General features: G+C 41.6%; 1 protein-coding gene across 5 annotated transcripts in view; it reads right to left on the bottom strand.

Moving 5' to 3' along the window:
• The window catches only part of celf5a (cugbp, Elav-like family member 5a), a 188,284-nt gene that overhangs the window by 75,621 nt on the left and 87,881 nt on the right, over positions 1-24,782 (bottom strand). For all 5 annotated transcript variants that reach the window (XM_085398403.1, XM_085398400.1, XM_085398401.1 and 2 more), the window contains exon 3: positions 2,890-2,938. In XM_085398403.1, the coding sequence (XP_085254529.1) occupies positions 2,890-2,938 (49 nt within the window). The remainder of the gene's footprint in view (positions 1-2,889; positions 2,939-24,782) is intronic.

Genomic DNA, 24,782 nt, shown 5'->3' with positions numbered 1-24,782 from the left:
ATTTATCTTGCCTAAGAATGCCAAACTCTCTAAGGAGGGACTGAACAGCCTTTCAAAAATGAAATATCAGCAGCAGACAGTGCCAGTCATCAGTGCCATGTGTGATGGAAAATCAATCTATTTCATATCAGAGACCTGCGAGGAGAAAATGAGAGAGACAGGTCCCTGCTGCCTCCTTGCTGTGCCTCTTTAAACGTCTCCCCAACAGAAACATCCCAGAACGATCTGCGTCATCGGTGACGGAGACGTTCACAGCGCTGGTGGCTCAATGTGTAACGGCTGCTGTTCTGCTAGATTAGGTAGGTGATTGGCCATTAATATTCATTTCACAGTGTGTCTTTGTTAGGCGGCAGCAGGGGCTGACAGTGTTTGGATGGATTTACTCTACCATATATATTTCCTTTAGTTCTATAGTGCAGTGCAGTTTCCTGATATGGATTCTGTCAAGCTACCTATTGGCCGAGTCTTCTCCAATTCTCATAAATTTGCTGTAAATATCAAACAAAAGTGAACGCTCCATAAAAAGGTAAAAAAGGCAATGCTCAGTTTTGCTCAGGTATCCAAGAGTCATCAAATATTGAGTGGAATTAGGAGAATATGTTCTACCTTATTCCTGTGTGAGGTCATTTCAGTTTTTACTGCAATAATAATCAGGGATAGTGCGCTGTGCTCGCCTGGGCCTGTCTGGGCTTAATAACAGCAGAGAGTTGCTCCCACTGAAGCGGAGGTCCAGCAGGCATAAAACCACAGTAACAGGTCTTTCCCTCATGGATGGAAACCTAGTGCAGGTGATCTGAACTGTCCTCCTCATAATGAGATTAAGGGACTAATTAGGATGACTGTGTGTTTTAGTGTGACTGTGTGCACTGAGGAATATATGCCCCCTATCGGACTAGCGGCGTGGCCCCTGAGAGAGCAGGCCACGCTGAGTCTGTCCCTCGTGTCCCTCCCTCCACTGCACTAAGAGCCTAATTAATATTTTTGCATCCGCTCTGCAGTACACTGGGTTGATTTATACTCTAGAAGTTACTGATCTGGACGGTGAAGGCAGGCAGATAAGCACAAAAAACAAATAATAATAATATTGAAGGTAGTTAAATTTAGCAATGATTACTGAGAAAATCAGAATTACAGCGAATAAGATGCTAAAGCTTGTGAAAGTAGGGCACAACACAGGCTATTAGCTAACATAAATGATCTTTGCCAATAATTACAAAGGAAAGAATTCAGGACAGCAGACTAGAAGAAGAAGAGCAGATTTTAAAATGACAGTCAGATCGTTCCCCTCCCCACAAACTACGTCTCCCTGCTTTCACTTCTGTCTTAACCTGTTAAAGTCACGCTTGTGTTTGATTGCCCCTGTGGTGGCACTCTGACCTGTTCATTTAAGATGATGTGCGACTCTCAGGTCTGTTCCAGCACTCATTTGTTCCTCAGCGGGGTCCCCACGGCCAGCCACTAAGAAGACCCCATACTGACCAAAGTGCCCTGGGAGCTCTAAACCCAGCTACTCACAACCAAGTAAAGAGACAGCTGAGTGTCATTGTTAATGTGGACACACAGCACCACAATGGCAAAATCAATGGAGCTATAGGGGACATCAATCTTGACAGCACAAGACCCTTGTGCTTGTCTCACCACTCCTGTAAATGTTTTAGAGAAAGAGGGAGGATGGCATAGAAAGAAAGAAAGAATGAAAGAAAGAATGAAAGAAAGACAGAAAGAAAGAACGAACGAATGAAAGCATGGGGGACTGACAGTGATCTTTATTGGCCTTTCCTCCATTCATCTCAAGGGGTTATGCTGTCCTTTGAAGATTGTGCATGTGACAGGCAGCCAAGTGGCCAGCAATCCTAATTCACCCAAAACAGGCAGGGGTTTTTAGGTAAAGCCTCAGAAGTACTGCACAGCAGCTGCACACATTTGGCATCATTTTTGCATTTTCTCTGCCTCTGTTTTAACCATCCAAACCTCTCTCTTTGCACCAGGATGACAAATACTGAACAGCATCCCTCCTTTAAATAACAAAAAGGAACTTGCTTTGTTACGTGGTGACACGAGATGAGATGCACACCAAATAATAACAGTGAGGTTTTGTTGTTTCTGCCACTGACTTGAAGGATGCCTCTGCATCCCATTAACATATATGCAGAGAGACAGTGAGTACATAAAAGCCTCCAAATATGGGAGAGATCAAAGAGGACAGAATTAAGGCCAAATAATGAGGATCTTGGCATGATCCCTGCACATTTATTGATTGTTTGGCAAGCTGAACAAGCTTCTGCTCCATTTTTCCTGTCTATACTATTTAGTCTTGTGATTCAAATGCACAAGATCAAGCAGTGTGGGTTTTAACAGGATCTTTGCAATGGCTACGGTTCCAGTACTGATTCTAATAACTATCTAAATTACAGTGTAATAATAATGTGTTCACAACAGGAAACAGGGAAAGAGAGATGGGCAGAGCTCACCACATCAGTGAAACATTCTTTAATCAAAAAAAGCATACGCATGAGAGATTAATCCATAAATCCAGTATTTGAATTATTATCAGTAAAAAACAACAAAAAATTACAAATTGCTGCAAACCTAGTGACATGTAGTCAAGTCAAGATTACATCAAACTTCCTGTTTGATGTCACCCAGTCTTTTAAATCTACTCTCACATAATTTGGTTACGTTTTGTTGAAATTGCTCCCATACTGAATAGAAGTGCAACAACAAGAAGGAAAGGGAAGTGGGATAGGACAAAAGAAGAGTGTTATTATTATTGCATTTGGAGCAGTGGAACAGATGAGATCAGAGGGGAAGAAATGAAGAAAATTAGCCTAGATAAGGCAGATGAAAAAAAAGGATGTGAATAAATGATGAAGAAAAGAAGACAACTACCTCCACGGCTCTCGCTGTCAGCTGGTTTCACCTGGATGGGGCGAGTCATCTGGAAGAGAGAAAAGAAAGAGTGTCAGCGAGGTTAGAGGTGGCGACTTGGGCCGGCGTTGCTACAACAGAAGGCCACAAACCAGGGATGTCAAGCTCCCATATGAATAGCTACTCTGCAATACTGATCAAAGTGCCGTGGCTGCGGAGGCAACCTAAACACCATCATACAGCTGAGTCAACTTGATACTGTAGTGTTTCTGGAGCTGGCTACTTAGTGAAAACAAAACAATCTAAGCTCCCATTTACACACACACACACCCAATCCTATTTGGGATTTTTCATGGCGGCTGCATGGAGAAGTTGAAGGGCTGCATATGTGTGTCTAAGTGAGAGAGACCAAGGCAGTCCTAATAAAAGTGAATCCAGCCACAGGAGGAGAGATCAATGCAGGCCTATTGATCCAGGCCCTTGGGCTGTGGAGAGTGTCTGGCTGGGAAGGATTCTCTGGTTAGAAGGCTCACTCTAATCCACTGGACCCTGATAAGAATGGCATTGCCTGGATTAGATGCCTCTGTCATCACAGCCTTTGTGTCACGCTCTCCTCCTTCCCCAATCTTACCTCCTTCTTTTTTCATTATTGTTGTTCAAGCTGAACAGTTTTGCCCGACTTTGGCAGATTTGTTTGGAAGAAGGGTGAAAGATGTAACTATGATTCCCAAAATGTTCGTTACAGCAGCAGCTGTTTTTAAATTGAATATATGAGTCTTACATGCTGGTTATACACCCACCTGTGCATATGATATGTATATGTACGGCAGCAGAGCGTAAAGCTCATAAGATGATTTATCTGCACACGTCAAAATGCCAGCATCACACCCTACTTTGACTGAGGCAACAACTGTGAGAACAAAAAGACTGGATTAAAAAAATGAGACCACAAATAGCCCAAACATGTAACAAGATTACTGGAATATAAAAGCAACCTCTTGAACCATTTGTAGCTGCTTTTTAAGACCACTTGTCATTCTTGGTGTTGCAGTCAAATGACTAAGAAACCGCCATGCGCTGATATTTTTATAGCCAGATATGTATATTTTGAACCATCGTCCTGTCATGTATCTTTTTCCCCCCCGTTCAATTCCAGAACAGGGCTGAAAAGGTCAGATTTAAAGACAGGGCAGTCCAATAAAAGCATGACATGTTCAAGGAGAAACACCATAATGGGATTTTAAAATGTCTTAATAACATGCTGATATATGGGGCAGAGGCCCAGGCCCGATTCATTAAGTGCTAAACGTATCCATTTTCACCTTGAGGAACTGAGTAACCTTCCCTAGCTGAAATTATTCCATAAATTTACCCATCGTAAATAATAACTAGAACTAGCTAAGACTTTGTAGGAAAACAGAGAGGATGTTATCCTTGTGAAGGTTGTGGTTTCAGCTCCTCGTGTCTTGGGTGGCTCCTCTCCCTCTCCCTATCCATCTACAAGTGCTTTCTTTTCCTTGTATAACACGAGCAAAGTAGCACTACGGTATGCTAATGCCAAGCCACGGGGTGCACTGCTCCACAGCGTGTTCAGATAGATTACAGAGTCAACCGCAATACTATCGCACACGTTCAAAGCAACCTCCGAGACAGAAACACCTCTGAAACGGGGAAAGAAACAGCCGCAAGACAAATTCACAGATAACTTAACAACCCTCAGCTCCTTCGCAACAACACAGGAAATCTTTGAATTTGCCTTTGACGTGTCAAACGGACAAAAGACGCTTCGATCCTGCCAGTTGATTTTTGTTCAAATGCATGATGGAGGAGGCCAAATCCACGGCTGTGGCTCTACAATGCTATGATCTCAGCCATCTCTACAGGGTGCCTGTGTGTGGGAGGCAGTTCTCTAAAGCTAGTTACTGTTCAGCCTCCAACATGCCAGCTTAATGGTCTATTTATTTGCCCGAGAGCAATGCATTATGGTCCAGAACAGTCACAGCTGATGGCTCTCAGTTTGTTAAATTTCCCTTGAACACATAAAGAAAATCGTGTAATTCCAGCAGAAATTAAGTGCAAATTGTACACCCGTACTATTAGCCTGCTCACACATGCACAGACAAGGTAACTTAAGTTAAATTTATTAAGTACTGGTGTTGCCAAGGAAACCATTAATTAACTCGGCTACTTTAGGGCATTTTTTTCTCACTATGCCCTTTAACAACTGGAGCTCGCAGATTATTGACATGCTAATAAAGAATGAAACAATAACTGATTCTTTTCTCGCTTTTATCTATTAATAAATATTTGGGAATGATCAAGTGAGAGCCTCGAATGAAAATACCAGACAAAAAAAATAGGTGAGATTTTGGAAAACGACAAGAAGAAATGGAGAAAGTCGTAAGAGAAGCACAGCGCCGAAGGGAGAAAGAGAGTGAAGGAAAAAGATGCCTGCAGCTCTTAGATAAGATTGCCTCTCTGCTGAGTGCCATTTCTGCTGCTCTGACTCCACTTTCCTGCCTTTCACTTTCAAACACACTGTGAAAAATCCCCAAAAAGACAAAACAAAGAGGTAAAAAAAAGCACCTGCATTATACAAACACTGTATATTTACAGCACAAATTAACCACCTGCCTCCCTAGGCTACCCTCTGCTCAAATGTACTGTTTGCATATTTGTGGGACATCAATTATAATTGGCAAAACAATGAAAATGCATTTTGAATGTGAATAAATACTGGGAGAGAAACTCGCTATATCTATATGTCTGATATTGTGGAGCACAAATAATTTGTCTCTTGTATTCATTTTTTTTCTAAATTTGTTCATTATTATTTGCATCACCGGATCTACAAGGGGAACCAACCACATACTGCATTAATCAAGATTTTGATTTATTTAATGGGTTTTGTATCTCCCACAGAATCATCGTTATACTAATTTCATCATTATGTAAAAATACATTTGCGGTAAAATAAAAGTTTGATGCATGTGCCTTCTGTCCTAAACATGTTTTTTTAAACTGTGTGGAAGAAAAGATGGGGACTTTCTTCTTTCTTTACATTACTTATTCTGAATCTTAAAGGTTATTACAAGGAGATTGTGAAAGTAAACTGATCGTGTTTGACTGAAGCCAATAAATAAGCTTCAATCAGTTGCTTCACGATCTTCAAACTAGCTAACATTCTTTGAATTCCACCTCGAGCGAAAAGAGTTTCTGGTTTTCCCAGTAAGCGCCCTGGTCTTTCTCCATTTCCCATTCCACACACTGTGTTGCTCTAAGGGCTTTGACAAATCTATATGCTTTCATTGAACCGCCTCATTTGCCCAGTTAAGCCCGCAGTCAGTTGAATTAAAGCTTTTAACACTAGTATGTTGCTGTTTTATGAGAAGGGTCAGATGGAAACCCCAGGGCTTGCAGAACATAATGTAGTGTGCACTATGCCTGGAATATACACACTCAGCCAGCTGGTTTGTCTCTGTTCATTAGTCTACAAGACTGATGGTCAGCTATCTCTTTACATATACTGTTACAAAGTGATACACATATCCAAGTACCATATGACACTTTTTTAACCTGGTAAAATGGCACCTAACACAGGTGTGGTTTCTGTTTAAGCAATCCCTAACCACCTCTGGGATCGAGCCATTCGAGTGTCTGATTTTATATTTCACCACAAAAGTCAAAGGATGTGTAGTTGAGATTTTGTCAGCCAGGTGTGGTGGATTTCAAGTCTACTGCTGGCACTATCTGTGACAGGAGGAAGTTCATAACTAGAGTTTAGCAGGATTGAGCAGTACAAAGTCCCATTCTTTAAATGGTGAAACCCCAGAGACGGCCAGTGGAGAGACAATAACGCAAGACCTGGTGCGATTCCAAGTGCAAATTTTGAACTTTCATATTTATGAAAAGAGATACACGTAAAGATGAACAGTAAACGGAAATAAAACTGCAGTAAATCCCGTCTTGTTTTTTAAAAAGCCAATTCCTCAGTAGAAGCAGTCCTTTAGAAACAGTTATCCAACAGCTCTTACTTACAGGGCTGCAATAAAATAACTCTAACAGCCATATAATATGTGTGATGTCTTCTGGCTTTCGTTCCAGTTTAATATAGAGTAATGTTTGTTCTGGGATCATTAATACGCATTAGTGGGCCATCAGAGCTCATAGTGCTGCACTGCTCAGTAACAGGAGCATAAACAGCCCCCTTCCGACTGGGCCGTCTCAGCTGATATAATTAATATTTCCAATTATTGATCTGAGGGAGTGCTGAGTGGTGACTGTCCGGGGGCCCCGGCTCTAGCTAATAAATCTGTACTGTATACAGTAGGAAGGAGAGCGTAGAGAGGAAGAGAGCATGACAGCAGAGAGCCTTTGTGTAATGTTTTACACTTTAAAAGTGCTTCGTTGCAATCACAATAGTAATAAATTATGTGCATTTTTGTTTTGGTTAAGTTTTGTTTTTATGCTGTAGCATTCTTGGGGGAAGCACTTTGTCATGTTTATCTTGAAAGGTGTAATACAAATTAGATTTTACTTATTAAAAAAGTGAAAGCCCTGCTTCTTGTCACCAACCATTAGCACAAGTTCTTGATATATTCCCATTACCGTGGGCCTATAACACAATGTATGTGATTTCAAATACATTAGATGTTGGATGTTAGCAAGTATGGACCCAAATATAAAGTTCATGAGTGTAGCAAACAAAATGAATATTTGAATGAAAGATAAGAATCACTTATTAAGTCCAGGAACAAAACAATACAAAGACACCAGAGATAGCCACAGAAAGAACACAAGGGCAAAAAGCCAGACCGCCAGCTGACAGAGACAACACTACCTACATACAAAAATGTGATTGGGTGCAGGCGAAAACAGCCAAACGCAGGGGAAACTCATTACCAAAATAAAACAGGAAATGAACTCAGTCATCAATCATAGCAATCCGGTCGTTAAGTGATGATGTGACGAATCCTACTTCCAGGCCTAAAGTAGTCTGCGTTTAATATGGCTTTTGTGTTGTTAATATGTTTAATGTTTTGTATTTTCTTCTATTTAATCTCAAAAAGCTCCTAAAAACAGTCAGTGATCACTGTTGACCTCCCTCGGCTTTTATTACCGCTAATCATTTATTTAAGCTCAGTTTTTAAAACCTTAGGATGTAACTACAGCCCAGCCCATGCAGCAGTATATGAATGAATAACCTCGTATTGTGGATAGATTATCTCAGTTGTTCTCCTGACTGAAGTTTGGTCCTTTTACAGCATCCTGCCATGCGATTACATTTGTTCCTGACCACCGAGAACACTCAAGTTAACTTTTATCGAGTGAAAAAAAAGTTAGCTTGTTTATATTATGCTAACATAGCTGTGTCGCTAGCGATCACATAGCACATCATTATATACCAGCTAGCCAAACTTCAGTAACCCTACAAACGTCACTGCTGTTTAGCTTTCTGTTTTCATTTATGTTGGAAGTGAAAACAGAGCTGTACGTTTTAATTTGTTTCCAAAACCCCGCAGTCAGGACATGCTATATTGTATTTAGATAGAAGCTAGCGAGCTAACTTCCTGCTAACTTCTAACTCCGTTAAATGTCATAAATTCTGTTTTCATGGATGCCTGGATGTTAAACTCAGTTGTTACACCTGGTAGAGCAGAACGCTGATAATTTTATTAAAGATGAAAGACTTAAGACAGTTTTTCAACTCTCAGTAATGCCATAGTGATCGTTTGATATATGGACCGGCAGCGGAGTTTAGGCCCAGACACGGCTAGTGACGTCAGACTTAACGACCGGATTAAATAAAAACAGTTAAATAAACAGAATTTCATGCATGGGTTTATATTCATGTGCATTTAACTAATAACTACACTTTTGAATAAATGAGGCGTTGCTGCCTACACTATACTCATCCTGTATTGCTCGTGCGTGAATGCTCACATGTGTTTGAATGCATGAGGGAGAATGTTTGTGCAAATGATTTATAATTTAGCCATATGTGGAAATGTGCTGGCAGCAGCAGTGTGGTGGTCCTGATAAGAAGCATCAGTCAGTGCTGAGAAGATGGCAGCCACTATAAGCTTTGGGATTCCTATCAGAAGCAAAAGGATTTTAAGCTCGAGGCACTGACATGGACTGACAGACACCTGCAGACCTCAGCTAGTCGGTATCAGATTTGTAAGCAAGAAAAGTTCTACTCCATAAATCTACATTCACTTTGAATAGAAATAAGACACAGGCTTTATTATGATTTTCTTGCAGGATTTCATGTGTGGAGGTGCACTCAAAGATAAACATGTATACTGCTGCTCAGAGTGCAATTTGTTTTTACTCTGTACTTATGCTGTATGATTAAGTGTTACTTTTTTACAAAGGCTGAACAACTTATATTGGAACTAAATTGTTAATATCCATCTGTTACACTGAATGCTTCTTCTTGTAATACACCAATTAGCAATGAAGCCACAGCTAACTCACGAACATGTGCAATCTGTAGTACCATAACCACTAGCACCACTACAACATCTCTGATTAAGACCATTAGACCTTCTGTTGTCTGATGCCATCCAAGTTCCTGTTTATTTCTTCCCCCAAAACACTAACTGCCTCCCAGAAACAGCCTGAAGTCCATCTACCGAATGCTTTCCAAAAGACTTTCCAACCCTCTCTATTATCATAGCTTTAGTAGCTGAAGTGGTTGGCCAGCTGTCTGCCTGCTACAGCCCTCATTACACAGACAACAGAACTCGGCTCTCATCAAGATTTCATGAAGGTGAATGTCACACATCAGAACTACCTCATTTGTGGCACCCCATGACTCAGCAGACACGCATGGCGTGGATGTGTTGGTTCTGATCAGACTCTTTATTACTTCTGTAAAGAGTCTAATTAGCCCAAAATACCATATAAAAATCTCACCATCCACCTCTGAGTTTCCTTATTACTATTCAAACCCTCTGCACAAGCATGCTCGCTTTCACACCACGCTTGTCCGTCTAGTTGATTATGGCTTCCTGCCTTGTGGAGTATAAGCTCTCTAACAGTATTTGTATGAGAGACTCTGAGTCCTACAAGACTTGTGCACTGGACTTGGGTATGTGGGTGATAGAAACAGTGTGCAATCATGAGGGGGAGTAGATAGGGGGATTGAGCTAATGCCTAAATCCTGTCCTACTGAGCCTGTAGCGGGGCGTCCAAGAGATAAAGAGAAACAGAAGGGGAGAAAAGTAAGAGACCCAGGGAGATGGAAAGACAGGGGGAGGAAAAGGATCTTAGAGAAGTGACAGAAAAGCAAAAACGAATGAAAAGATGAGTGAGAAGATGGAGAGATTGCGAGAGAAGAGTGGGGCGGGAGGGTGTTTAAAAACAGAAAAGAGAAACATTTTTTTCATGTCCCACCCCGCCTTCTCCTACACGTCCTGACTTATGAGCCACACTTTGGTTATCAGGGGAAGGGCATCAGTCCCAGACATCTTTGGCATGGCTGCTTTTCTAGCCCAGAGAGCTATTGACATGGTGTGTTACTGTAATGCGTGAAGCAGTGGGAGACTCATTGTAAATCTGTGTCAACAAATGCTGGAGCAGCAGCAAGCTCAATCTCTCCCTCTCTCGCTCGCTCGCTCTCTCTCTCTGCCTTGCTTTGCCTCTCTCTTGCATTTACCAACCTATCTAATGAATCTTATCTGCACAGCACACTGGAGGCTTAAGCTTTTGGTGGGCTCACATCTCTCCCACACACACAGACAGAATCCCTCTCTTTTTTATTCTGCTCGCTGTTTCATGTGGTTTACTCTCTTCAGTTCATTTTGAGGAACTGTCCTTAGAAAGATAAGATCGCGACGACAGACCCAACCCGGTGGCTTCAGAAGGGCGACATCATGCCAATCCCAGCATGCGCCACAGAAAGGGTCCGGAGTGAGAGGAAGTAGTGGAATGATGGAGGATATGTGCCGTGACAGAATTACAGATCTGGACTTGTGTGAGGCTTTAATGCTTAAAGGTGCCCTTATGCACCGATGCCATGTTTCCTATCTGGCCACAGCTTTGATATTTGCTTTGAAGATTACATCTTTCCTGACCATCAGTGAGTTACAGCTAAGGTAGTGATGTAGATAATCACATCCTGGATGCTCACATGCAAGCACATTACTACACATGCACTTCAATTTAGATCATATGGTGTTACGTCCAGCAGAATTTTCATTAATAACAATAAAAAACAAAATAACTGTCTTGTTCATTCTTTCATTTAATTAGGTGTTATTGATTATTATGTTATTGATTTATTGATATGGAGAGACAGCAAAAACTACTTGAAGCAGCCCCGGTCATGTGTTGGATTTGCTGCTGTTACTTCTCCCTCAGCCCTGTCCCTGCTTTCATAGCGTTTGGCATGTCTGTGCTATGTTTCAGGCAATGAAACAGACACTGAATATCTGCTCTTGAAGCCATGACTTTATTCTGAAAACATTTAGGTTTGTTAATGGAAGCCTAAATGTACCAAATATGTTATGGCATCTGTGTTCTGCAAATCTCGCAAATGCACCTATCCATCCAATTGCACGCACACACATGCACACACATGCACACACATGCACACACACATCCTGAGCTGCATGTTTCCTGCATGTTTCCTTTACCCTCTGTGTTGAGCCCAGAATGCTCCTGCTGCTGTCACAGCAACTCCAGGATTGTGACAGATTACGGCCTGCTGCTCTGACCAATAGGTGCCAAAAAGTGTTGTCTGCCCACTGACTCATAATTCTTGGCATACCTATGCCGAGTTGACGTTTCTTTAATGGTCCCAAGACCTCCAGTAGGAATCTTGTCCTGAGCACTATGATTGCCTATTAGAAATTCACCAGCACCTGCATTTTTCCTCCACTCCCTATGCTACCCTTCACAGAAAAAGAGGGGAACAGCAGAAGGTGAAGCCAGAGGAGGATAGAGATAGATGGAAGGAGGGATTTAGACAGGGACAGCGCCAAGCATGTTGGCTTTGCTTTGGAGAAAGGTGTGAGAGGAGCCAGAAACAGTGAGACAGGCTAAAAAATAGAACCTGGAAATGAAACAGACCAATGAACAAACCCAATCTACAAATGAAGAGAGCTTAATAAGACTTTCTTTAACTGATTTTGTTTTCAGAAGAATCTTAGTGCATCCTCCTTTAACTTTCACTGCACACATTCTTTCAGTATAAATGCCCTCCTGCCTGAATCCTGAGGGTTTCTCTGATGAACCATAGTAAGTCTCCTCTGGTCTTCTCTCAGTATGATGCAATGGTTATTAACGATAGAATGATCAACCATTTGCAACTGAATAGGATTCTTATCAAGTTAGTAAAATCTCAACTGGGCACAGTTGCCTGGTACATGTGTATGTTTTTGTGTTAGTCCATCAAAGGCCGGATTGTGACAAGGAGCCAGAACTCGCAGGATCGACATAGATCCAGCCTGCTCTGTCCATCTGCTCCAAGCTTCATTCCCAGCATATCAATACCCCGTGTTTCACACACACGCATGCACACACACAGCACTCTGTCACCTGCGACTTCTCCTGGTCCCATCACTCTCCCACCATTCCAGCCCTTGGCTGCAAAGCCTGCTTATGTTTCATCCTGACACTTAGAGAAAATCCTTGCTTGTCTATAAGCGCATTCAGCACCACACAAAGGGAACGGGCCTGTCTTCTAGCCTCTCTCGCCTCCTCCTCCTTTCCCTCCTCCCCTCAAGTCTGAGGCTACAACACGGTGAAATTGTTTGCTAAATAAACACAAAGACCCCTCTCACTGTGTCAGCTTCAACCTTGAACTGCACAGAACCCGGGGGCCAGACAAGCAGCACACTGGCCTGACCTCTCGCCATTTCTCCAAATCTGCAGCAAACACACTCTGACGAAGTGAGAACAAGAAGCACTGGAGCGGAAAACACATTGGAAGTGTCTTTGCCAACTCCCACTCCTCACTGCCTCCTAAGGCCTTGTGTGGCTTATTTCAATGGTAAGGTTTGAAGTGGGTGAGTAAATGGAGTTTGGGGCAGTGTTCAGCATGTGTGCCTGCGTCTAAATTCTGTCAAAATTTTGGACGCTGCGGGAATAAAATAAATTTTGTCATTTTCTGTACACAGTTTAGAAAGAGGCATAGATTCAGGTTTAAAGACAAAGAGGTGCTGCAGGGGAAAGTTGCACTGCAGAGTGAGCTGTGGCTTGGAACCAAGGATGAGGGATTTGTGTTTTCCAACACATAGACGAATATGTTCTTTGAGGCTATGGGTAGTTATCACAACAGCTAAAAAAGTGACGAGGGCTCCAAGTGTTTTTTTGTCCAGACTGGCCCAGTGCATTACATTCATTCTTTGGGTATTGCTTTTGTTCTTTCGTTTCCTTAAACTGCACTGAAACCCAGTGAAAGACCTATGAAACAAAGCACACGTCTGTGTATTGCACATTATTTCAGAATATCATTAACCCCAATCTCCAATGCAAACAACTGTGAAGGATTTGCCCCAGAATCACAAGAACTGTAAATTCTGCCAAAGATTCGAGCTAAACTGACACAGATATTTAGGGTTTTCTTTCCAGCCACGAGTACACCTTCCAAACAGCTAGATGCTGCCTGAGGTGTGACACCTAGACAATTCCTCCTTTGGTGGAGGGTCACCAAAAATCTCCCTTTCTTTTCTCCTTCCCCTGGTCTGCCCCCCTACTCTGTGCTGCCCTGTGTGGGGGAGTCTTCCCTGCAGGTTCGCTGCTGTGTCCCTGTCCCTAGTTCTCTGGGGTGGGTGCAACTTAATCTTCCAGGGTTGGTGCGGGTGCTAGGGGTAGGGGTTGCTGTGTGACTGGTTGTCCTGTGCCACTGGGGGTATGCATCTAGGTTGTGCTGGCTGGTGTCCTTTTTGGACAATGCTAAAAAAATAACAATGCAGAGTGTCTAACTGGCCATTAAATGACCAGGGTAAATAAGAAAACAAAAATAAGAAAACAGAAAAGAAAAGCATATGTTAGCTTTGATAATATTTCATGGTAGAGACAGTTCTCTTTCACATCTACAGAGGTGTGAGGGAATTAAGCTTCAGCGAGAGATTCAGTTGTCCAGTTACGATGCCTTACCTTGAGCATCGAAATGCTACGCATCTTCCCCCCTGCCATCCCCACCGCTAACCTCATAACGTATCCTCCTCCATTTTTACAGCAGCATCTACAGACCATGACTTCACTTGCTTCTCATGCCTCCCTCTGCCCAGGGATTTTTGTATGCGTGCATGTATTCATGAGCAGGTATTAAATTTGAATATGTTTTTTTTACAGTCAACAGTCACTGATATACAGCTCTTGCAGGCCAAGAGGAGGGAGAGGTGCGGAGAGAGAGGGCAAGGGAGAAAGGGAGACATTCAGTGCACTCTGCATGAACTGGAGAAAAAGAACAGAAGCCTCCTACGCTTTTCTTCCTTGTTGGTTTAATGTTCATCAATTACTATATTGTTCACTGGTGTTGTGTTTATCTGCACGCATCTGTCTAAAAAAAATTAGACACTTAAATATTTACCACTGTTCAGTATCTAATGCTTAAATCATAAAAAAAAATATACTTTAGATTTGAGCCGCATTCTCTTTTCTTCTCTCACCTTCCTGCTCTTGTAACGTGGATGATGTGTCGAGCCATTAGGTCAGCATTGTTTTTCTCACTTCTTTCTTTTTTAATGGCAGTCCTGTGAGCACTACGACTAGTTCACATGCCGCTTTGCATTTGTTCTTGAGTGTTAATACCAAGGGACAATGTCACTCAGAGAGCGATCCAAAAGCACTTAAGGATGTAACCTACATACACTCAAGCATGGACAGAAAAATGAATGCAAAGATACTCACAAGTGAACCTAAAGCACAGGCACACACACGTCGGGTATTCATATCTTGTGGGGACATCCAATTGACATAATGCTTTCCCTAGCCACTTACCCTAACCATAAACATAAAAATGAATGCCTAACCCTTACCCTAAACCTAACCATAACCCAATTGTAACCCAGACAGAAAAAACACATTTTGAGTCTCAAAAATGACTTCAAACTTGTGGGGATTTTGGTCCCCGTAAGTACAGTAAATGTCCAATTTCTGGTCCCACAAAGATATGAAAACACGCTCACACACACACACAAACACATCAAGACGAGGGTTGGCGCGTGGGCTCGTAACTCATGGCAGTGGTGGAGTTGGGTGGGGCGGGGGTCCACAGAGGCGACACTTTATTTGCTCTCATAGCACCCACAGTCCTCAGCCAATATGGTTTACAGTGCTTATTCCAAAGTAACGAGGACAGAGAAAAAAAGAAAGCAATAGGAGAGAGGAGAGTGCACAGAAAATGGAAAGGGCCACAGAAGTGATTTTACCTCATAGTTCATCTTCATCTGGGCGCCCCATCCCAACCCCCAGTTCATGAAATAAGTCCTGCTGAAAATCAATGGCAGTCCGAGCCGTGTAAAGGTCAGCCATTCAGCAGCACTGGCCTTGGTGGACCAGTCAAGCCCAGGCTTGTACTGTGAAGCTCAGCTAAGTAGAATTAATGGGGGGATCGATTATTCTGCGCACAACTTAAATTGAACTAAGCAGAGAATCATTTTAAGGCAGGAACTGTACCATGACGTAGAATGAGATGCATTTGCCACATAGCCGACCCCAGAACTCATTTTGCAAGCACAAAGTAAACGGGTGGAATAAAAAAAAGAGATTTTACAAAAAAGGAGTCTCTTTCCACTTCTGTTCCCTTCGTTTTGAGTCTCTCTTGATAATACCCTAGCACCACCTGGGACCTGACTCATAGATTTGATACATAGAAACACTTTCCTTTTTTCTCTTTCTTGTTCTTCTTCCCCCCTCCCTCCCTTTTCCCCTTTTCACTTTTTATTTTATTTTATTTTATTTCATGTCACCTTTGGCACCTCATTCTTCTTGTATTTTTCACTTGTTTAAAACAAAATCAATATGGAACCGGAGGAGACAAATCAACGTATGGTGGCACCGCAGGGGGAGGCCGGGCAGGCTCCCACCTCTCCGGTCACATGTTCTGTGCTCACTTGCTTGTTCCATGGTACGGGGGGGAGGGGAGGCATAAGTGAAAGAAGGAAGGGTGGATGAGTGGAAGTAAAGACGTAAGATTTGACTTATGGAAGGATAAAATGATAAGAGACCAAAGGGCTGGAGAGGGATGAAAGGAAACTGGTGAGGGATGAAACAATGTTCCAATGGGAGGGCATATGGAAGGAGAAATGAATGGAGAGAGAGTGAAATGAGAGAAAGAGAGGAGAGGAGTGGGCGGCAGTGGCGGTGGTGTCGGTGGGGGAGCATATCATGGAAAATTCTGCTCCAGTGACTGGAGTGCAGAGTGGGAGCCCTCATCTATAATGTATATCATGGATCCGTGAGAGATTTTCATACATATAAAATGGAGCAGCACCAGGAAGTGTCTCGCTGCCACAGCACACACGAGCATCGCCCGTGGGGGCAATTTCAATATTCTGTTCTGTTTGTACTTTCACAGTGTTAATTCACATACACCCCTGTGTTCCTCAGTGTTAATTCATATTGTGTGAGTCAAAAAGGATTAAAAGACTCTATAACTATATGTAAACACATTTTATTCAAGATTATTCAAACACCTCCTCTCCGGCATATTAAACCTCCATCTACACTTAAAGAGAACATGCTCAATCCTACCACGCTAAAGCAGCGGTTTAGAAAAGTTACGAGCAGAAGTTTATGAACCATCATGACACGGTATGGCGCTTATACGTTGTTCATCAGCTACGTCTCTCCCTCTTGTCTTGCTTTTCTTTTTAAACAGCTTGGACAGTAAACATATCATCATGTGGGAAACTGGAAAAATGAAATAAACATGACAAGTGGCCACTTAGCCACAGCCTCCCTCATTGAAACCTGATGAGGGCCGTGTCTAGGCTAACTTCAACAAACGCTAAGTGACATGCTTAAGTGGGTTCAGGTTGCGCATCCGGGGTAATTCAGTAAAAATACAAATGAGGCTGGCTGGGAAAGCAGATCACTATGCACTCATTCAAAACAGAAAGCTAGAGAGAGCAAAGGAAAGAGAAAAGACTTTCATTTCTTCGTCCGTCCTTCAGAAGGTTCGCTTGGCCTCACATCGACCCCCCTGCCCTGCCGAACACACACATACACTGCCCAGCCATAAACAGCGTTATATAGACCTGGTGATTTCCCTCATTGGGAATCGATAACAAATAACCTCACTTTTCACTGGCCATTATGGTCCGTGTCGACCATACCAAGTGGTCTTTATCTGCACACCGATGTCACGCCTGACCTTGAGCTCTCTGCTCCTCTCTCCCTCCGCTCCCCAGGTAGATTTCAAGCAGAGGGTTCAGTCCTGGGTTTTGGAAAGGTTCAAATTGAGCCCTATGGGAGTGGGGAGCGGAGAGCAGCCATCTCCCATGACAGATCAATGGTAGGTCTTACCACAGGGCAGGGGGCCAGCACCTTGCACAACCTGCTAATAGAATCCCAATGTCATTGCTGACACTACATCGCCAGGGCTGCTGGAGGTTAGCCTGCAGGACAGTAGGACAGCCATGGTTTAAAAAGCCTTCAAGGTCTCCATGTTTTACATTCTTCTGCTACCAGTGTGTGTCTGTGTCTTTGTGTGTGTCTACTGATAAATGCATGAGAACAATGAAAGAACAAAAGTCGGAATATAATGTGTTTACAAGCAGAGTGGTGCATCTTAGTTTTAAAGTACAGATCGTTATGGAGTGTTGCTACACACCTTCCTTTAACTTCCTTAATCTTCCTCCAAACTATTTGGTTCCTTGCAGTCTTTGTGTCACTTTAAAACTGTACTCATGCTTTTGCATTTTGTAAATTATCTTCTTCTCACTCGCAGTTCAAAGATCGATCCAACTTAAGGTCTTCTTTAACACCACAGACATCCATCTACATCATACAGTAGCAAAACCATTGATTCGTAGGAGAAACATTTTCATTTATGAATATGTATAAACACCTGTATGCCTACATATTCACACTCGCGTCATGAGTTCAGAGGAAGACTTGGTTACCAGAGCAAGCATGTCTGAGAGGATCTTAAGAGCTTCAGATGAAGAAAGGAATTCAATCTTAAACCCACGCCCACTTTCACTCCATCAATGCTTACACGTCATCTTGAGGACACATTTTTCAGAAACCTACCACTGGCGCTGAAGCTTGATTTTTGTCGTGTGGCTATCCATTATGGATCCTGGCCAAGAGTGTGACTGGCATTACTGTCAGGATTAAATATGAAGATGTTTAAACAGTGTCAACAGTTGAGATTTAGTTCATTTTCTACACTAACTTTAATTACTCATTGGCCCATCAAGGCTCATCCTCTTCCTCTTGTCACTGTGAGTCATGACATTTATATAGCATGTCAGCCCCTGGGGGTCGACTGGAGATCCTCAGAAAACAGCTACTGTACGTTAATTAATTACCATCGACTCCAAGAATCATCTTTTTAAGTGGCCGCATCCATTACGCTTACCATCAATTTTTCAGTGACTTTACTGAGACCCATATGCCGCTACAGAATATTTTACAAGTTGCTAATGTTTACATGGTAAAGGACAAAGGCAGATGGACAGTTAAGATATCTAAACACATCAACGCAGCCACTGAAGTAGTGAATGGCTCAGCCTGGCCAGATACTGAGCTTTTGAGCCTCATACCCATAAAAAGGAAAACAAAATCCTGATTAAACTGCTGTTTGAACTGAGTAGCATCAGTCCCACGCAGGCAGTTTAGAAAACACCATCAGTAACGCCGTCCCTGTTTCAGGTCACAAGATCTCCTCATTAATGTATGTTTCCATCTTAAAGTAATTCTTAGTAAGCTATGAGAAAGACTTGAGTTTAATCTGCCGGGATTACTGACAAGAAGCGCTGGGAAGAACCAAAAATGCAGCAAACTTAGAAGACGTGTGCCACATAAGGTCAGCAGATGTTCCCTAACCTATTATAATAGAAAAACATTCACTTAACACAAATTTAGCTTTGTCTGTCAACTCGTTCAGCGAAAGTAAATTGTATTTTTTAATTGGATGCAGCCCTGTAAAATCACCTATCTACACTCGCGTAGCAAGTGAATGAGCTCCACAGTGGAGTGATCTCATGCAGAATAATATCCATCTCAACAAGTGAATCTAGATAGGTATGGTTGGCTGGCTCATTTTAGTCTTCAATGATGTAAACAAATTCGAACATAAACTGAGGCGCACACACACGCATGCATTCGCAAACCAACACACTGACACTTATTTCCGGACCAGGCAAGCAGAGAGGAGTTGCGTGCGCTTCTCCCTGCATTAATTCTGTTAATGATCAGAGAGGGTCAGCCTGCCTGTGATCCCTGTCCTACCATTAAACAAATAAAAACAACACTGATTACCAGGATGTTCACTGGATGCATCAATCTTGGGTAATTAGAGAGTGGTGTTTTGACTCCCTTCCCTTTTCTTTTCCTCCTTTTTTCCCTTTCCCTTGCTTATACCAAAGTCAGGCAGAAGCGGCAGACTCCTTTTAATGAACTAATAAGGTTGCGTGCTTGGTTAGCCAAGAATGAGACAGGAAAGAGACAAATAAGTTGGAGGAGAGGCTGCTTTACCAGCTAAATAATGCCGCTACAAGTACTAGCTTTTCCTGCCTTCCTACAGCAAGGTTCATCACTCTCGTTTTCAGAGTAGAAGAAAATAGCACCGTCCTATGTGTGGAGATAGCCAGAGTGTATGTGTGTGAGTGGGTTGCAGCCCGGGAAAGGACACAGCTGTCACATTAAGATCATCCAGGCCTCTAGCATTAATCTGTCTTGTAAAACCTTGAGACTGTGGTACTTTGAGCGAATGTGTGCATGTGTGTGTGCGTGCCTGCGTGCGTGTTTGAACATTTGCGTCGTTTCATGTGTAAGGAAGGAGCGAGATAGAGATGCTAATAGGGCATATGGTTCAGGATTCAAATCCAGATGCTCACGCAAACTAATGACATACGAATGTAATACAGGAAGAGAAAATGATTGAGCGAGAGAAGCAAAATGTGGGAGGATGAAAGACACACTGAAAACTGGGCTTGAAATAGGAATTGTAATTGAAAATAAAGGAAATAATGAATACCTAAGAGATTTTTGCCAGTAAAAATAATAAAAGTGTGTGACAGATGAACACACAGGATGCTACATCCCGCATAAATTTGTGCTCGATGAGCTGAGTTGTCGCTTATATAGTGTTGTACTGTACTGCGCTATGCTGAGCTCTGTTATTCCTGCACTGTGATGTGCAAACTTTGCTGTTTGTGTGCAATGCTAACCTGACTATGTTGTTTTCTGCGCTATGCTGTTCAATGCTGTGGCATGCTGTGATACGCTGGCTATGTTGTTTCTTTGCTGTGCTGTCCTGGGTGGTGACAGCCTCAGCCACTGACAGGTCCTTTAAATTCACCAGTGCCAATTAGAGTCACTCCAGACCTGGTGGTGGGTACATGCGGGAGAAGAGAGCAGTGAAAAAAGTGACTGGGACGCGATGGTTACAGGCCTGACGGGGCTGATGTAGAGATGGAAATGTGGTAATTTGGAGTAATTCGGCAACTCGCTGGCGCTTGCCTTGCCTGCCCGTCTGTCTGTCCACTGAAATAAATGGGGTCAGCAGCGTGTGATCGGCAACTTTCATTTATATGTAAATGACCCCATCGTTGCAGCAGCAGCAGCTGCTGTGGAAGCTGCTGCTAAGTCTGTACACACAGTCAAATGCTGGACGAGAGTTAGAAAGCGTGCCAGCCTGGCTGACTCCTGTCTCTGCTTCTCTATTCCTCTGTCTCTGTGTTTGCTCCAGATTTTCTCTCTCTTTATTTATCTCATTTTGTTTCTGGGTTTTTTTTGCATACAATAAAGTAACAATAATTAAGACATACCCTCAGAATGCTCCTTAACTGTATTTCTCTCCTGATAAACTTTTTACATTTATTTGGTCATTAAATATTTCAAAGCTCTAACTGTATGCCTTTATATGATCAGGGCTTTTTAAACCCAAGAAGTAGGTTCAATCAAATATATAAGTCATAAAATGGTGTGCTTCATGTAAAAAAACAAAACAAAAACAAATTATAGGGTCACAAAATACACGCCCAATAAATGAACAGCGATTTTATTTCAACATCTCTGTGCTTCTAACGATATTTTAATTATTTGTAAATTCACCTCAGGTCACCCGAGCTTAAAGTCATATGAAACAAAATGAAAAAATAATTTGCAGTTAATTTGAATTTTTTTTTTTTTCGAAAGCTGCAACAAGCAAATATTTGCAATTTTGTTTCCAATCTGTTATCAAAGACGTACGTCTTTACTTGTTTTCAAGTGAACTTTCATTATTATAACTATAATTATTATTTTGTAATCATAAAGCAAATACAAGTACAAGCAAGTCATCACCTACTAGCTACACCTTGCACACCATTCCTGAGATACTGCAATAGTAAGAAATAGTGTAGCAAAAAGCAACACTAAAAACAGTGGTGCAGATCAGATAGTGTATTGTAGGGCCTGGAGGTGTGTTCGCTTCATTACCTAGCTAGCCATTGTGCTGATGCAGAACCGGGGTCCTGTAAATTCCTGCCTGCTTGTGACACCATAGATAATTACACTTCCATAAATAATGGAGTGTGCCTTTCCCACTTCCTATAGAACTCTCCTAATGAGATTAATATACAGGGAGCAGCTGAAAACACTTGATAGGTAAATCTTTTTTTCTTCTTCATTGTAGTTTAAGAAATCCAACCCCCCCAAAAAAGTTCTGAACAGCTGCTGACTATGTGTTGTCAACTCCAAAACCAATTTCCATGCGATTTTGTCTACGGCAAATTAGATTACATGAAAATACCACAAAGAGGACAACCCATGCTCATTTATAATTCAGATTAAAAGGTTAACAAGCAGCTCGATTTAAGTAAATATGGTCACCAATAAGGTTACAGTTTAAGCAGCTAAAACATAAGGTTATAGTAGGCCACCTACTACAGTTTCATAATCATTCTTGTCTTAAAAGCTCATTCTCCTTATAGGTTTACCTAAATGCTGACAGCGCAGCATCAAGCGTGGGGTTTCTTCAGTGCAGCTACAACGATGTTCAATGAGAGAAAAGTTTTCAGCTTTCATCAGTGGGTATGCACAGGTTTGAGTGTCAGTCCCTCAGAATAAAAGCACAAAGGATATTTTCCCAGGCTCAGTCTTTTGCACTGATACTCAGAAATAATAGAGAGAGAGGCAGTACACTTTGAATCAGCGGGTTTCTTTTTCTTACTTTTTCCACTGGCACTAACAGACTGGTGCGATTGCTTTTTTCGTCTGCATGAAAAAAAAAATGGAGCTATGTTTCTTTTAAGTGTCTCATAAACAACAAACAACCCCCAACTCCCTTCATCAAATCTTAAAAAAAATGTTTATTCTTCCTCTAACTGACAGTCCTGAACATGTTAAAGAGAGCTTTTATGTACATCGCTGCACTGCATTTACTTTGCAATGACTGTGTATCATGTTTATTGGCCATAACTAATTCATGAAAGCGATGCCTTTGATGATGCACTGATTTCATTATCAAAATCAGTATCTTTAAGTTATCTTTCATCTAGAGCATCGCTCTTATATATGCTTAATCTTAAAAGCTCAAATGTGTGGGAACGTCTAATTTGGTTTTCTGGAACCAACTGTTTTGGATTAAAGCTGAGTAAATAATTTATGTGTTCAAATAGTTCCATCTGCTATACATATGGAGGATGGCAACAATTTATATGCGAATCTCACATACTGTATTTGTTGTGAAAATGAAATACCGTTTTAATAAACTTGTTTCTTTTGCTTGCTGTCCCTTTCAAGGTAGGGATCTTAACATGCCCTAAAGTTTGTTCAAAGTAGAGGATAATCCCACAGGACAAGTTTCAAAGGAACATTTTAAAACTTTGTGTTAGTGTGTCATCAATAATGGACCTGCACAAGTTTCAAGGCTTACTATTGAAAAGAATTATCATTTTTGTGATTCAGACCCCAAAATACCATTCTGTAGTTACTGAAAATATCTGAAAATGCACACAAAGACACAAAAATATTCATTGAAACATTAGTCATTTGAAAAAGAAAGTACGAAAGAGTTTTGTAACAGGATGTACTAAAAACAAATAATCATCTGGTCCTTGGGAGCAGTGTTGGTCAAGTTACTTGAAAAAAGTAATCAGTTACTAATTACTGATTACTTCCCCAAAAAAGTAATCCAGTTACTTTACTGATTACTTATTTTCAAAAGTAATTAATTACTTAGTTACTTTTTAAAAACACGATTTACAACCTGAATAGGTGATAAAGCGATAGATCTTTCAGCCCAATTCTACTTTTTCTGCATAACCCATCATACAAAATGTAATCAAATAGAAAAGTCCTTTTTTAAAACTTGTTTTATTAGTTCTAATCTTTTAACTTTATGCATCAAGCAAAAATTTAATTATATGCAACATTCTCTGACTGGAAGAAATTTGTTTAATATTTAAACCTATTTTCTGCACATTCCAGCACATAATTTTTTTTTTTGTGTTTACACTCAGTCTTTCAAATAGATGCAAGTAAAACACAGCAGAAAATAAATAAAGTCAAAGACTAGCGGTCCTGTTGCTCTATTTTCACCTGTAAAGCAGGAGCGGGGTAGGCGGAGGTTTACCCTGGTGCAGGTGTGCCACGGCGGTCAGTGGAAGAATCCGCGAGTTTCTCTGTGAGTCTCCCATTACGTTGTCACTTTTTATGGAATCAAACTCAAAATAAGGTCAGTACTTCCACGCTTTAAACGCTGCATGCTCATACTCTCTCCCGCACTCGATATATTATCCATTGTTGATCTGCACACAGCTGTTGTCAGGAATGTCGCACTTGCTTACGTCACTGTCATGAGACATTCTCGCAAAAGAATCATGGTTTTAGTAACGCAGTAACGCAGCGTTCCTACGTGAAAGTAACGGTAATCTAATTACCGTTTTTTCAAAAGTAATCCAAAAGTAATCCCTTACTTTACTCGTTACTTGAAAAAGTAATCGGATTACAGTAACGCGTTACAAGTAACGCATTACTGCCCATCTCTGCTTGGGAGGTTTTAAAATCCAGAAAATATCAGTGGTCAAACATGGTGGTGGAGGCATGACGGTGTGGGTTTGTTTTGCAGCCAAAGAACCTGAACACGTTGCAGTTTTTGAGTCGACCATGAACTCCTCTGTATACCAAAGTATTCTAGAATTAAATGTACTACAAGGCCATTTGTCCAACAGCTAAAGCTGAATGGTTGTCTGTCTGTGTTAGGCCTGCGTCAGGCTGGCGACCTGTCCAGGGTGTACTCTGCCTCTTGCCCTATGAGGCCTGGGATAGGCTCCAGTCCCCCTGCTGTTCATATGAGGTCGATGCTAATATGTAAAACCTTAAAATTAAAAATGAGTGCGCTTGCTTTTCAACATGACTGTAAACACAAAACACTGCATTACCATTCTCATAGTTTCCTCACAGATATATTTGCTCTGCTCTCCAATCTCCTCCTAACTGCCAAGCCAATAAAATCACATCACACTGGAACAGTGGCTAATAAATTTGATTTGTTTGGGTACACATACACATCCATACAAGCTGTTAGCAGTGAAAATGTTCAATTCTGTGGGTATTTTAAAAATGCATACTGCCAAGGTCCATGGTGCAATTAACACCAGCTAAAACCAATAAATATGCACGTGCATTTGTGTTCTTAAATTGGACTATTGATGAAGCAACCGTGCTTGAAGGGCATCCAAGAAGTCCAAAAGTAAAGAACTGCTTAATTACATCAATGTTTAAATCCAAGAAATGGTCTG

The sequence above is a fragment of the Rhamphochromis longiceps genome, linkage group LG23 (genome assembly GCF_057381845.1).
Source record: "Rhamphochromis longiceps isolate RC_006_pf linkage group LG23, R_longiceps_female_GT1.1, whole genome shotgun sequence".
Taxonomy (NCBI): domain Eukaryota; kingdom Metazoa; phylum Chordata; class Actinopteri; order Cichliformes; family Cichlidae; genus Rhamphochromis; species Rhamphochromis longiceps.
This window is presented reverse-complemented; position numbering and strand designations above follow the sequence as displayed.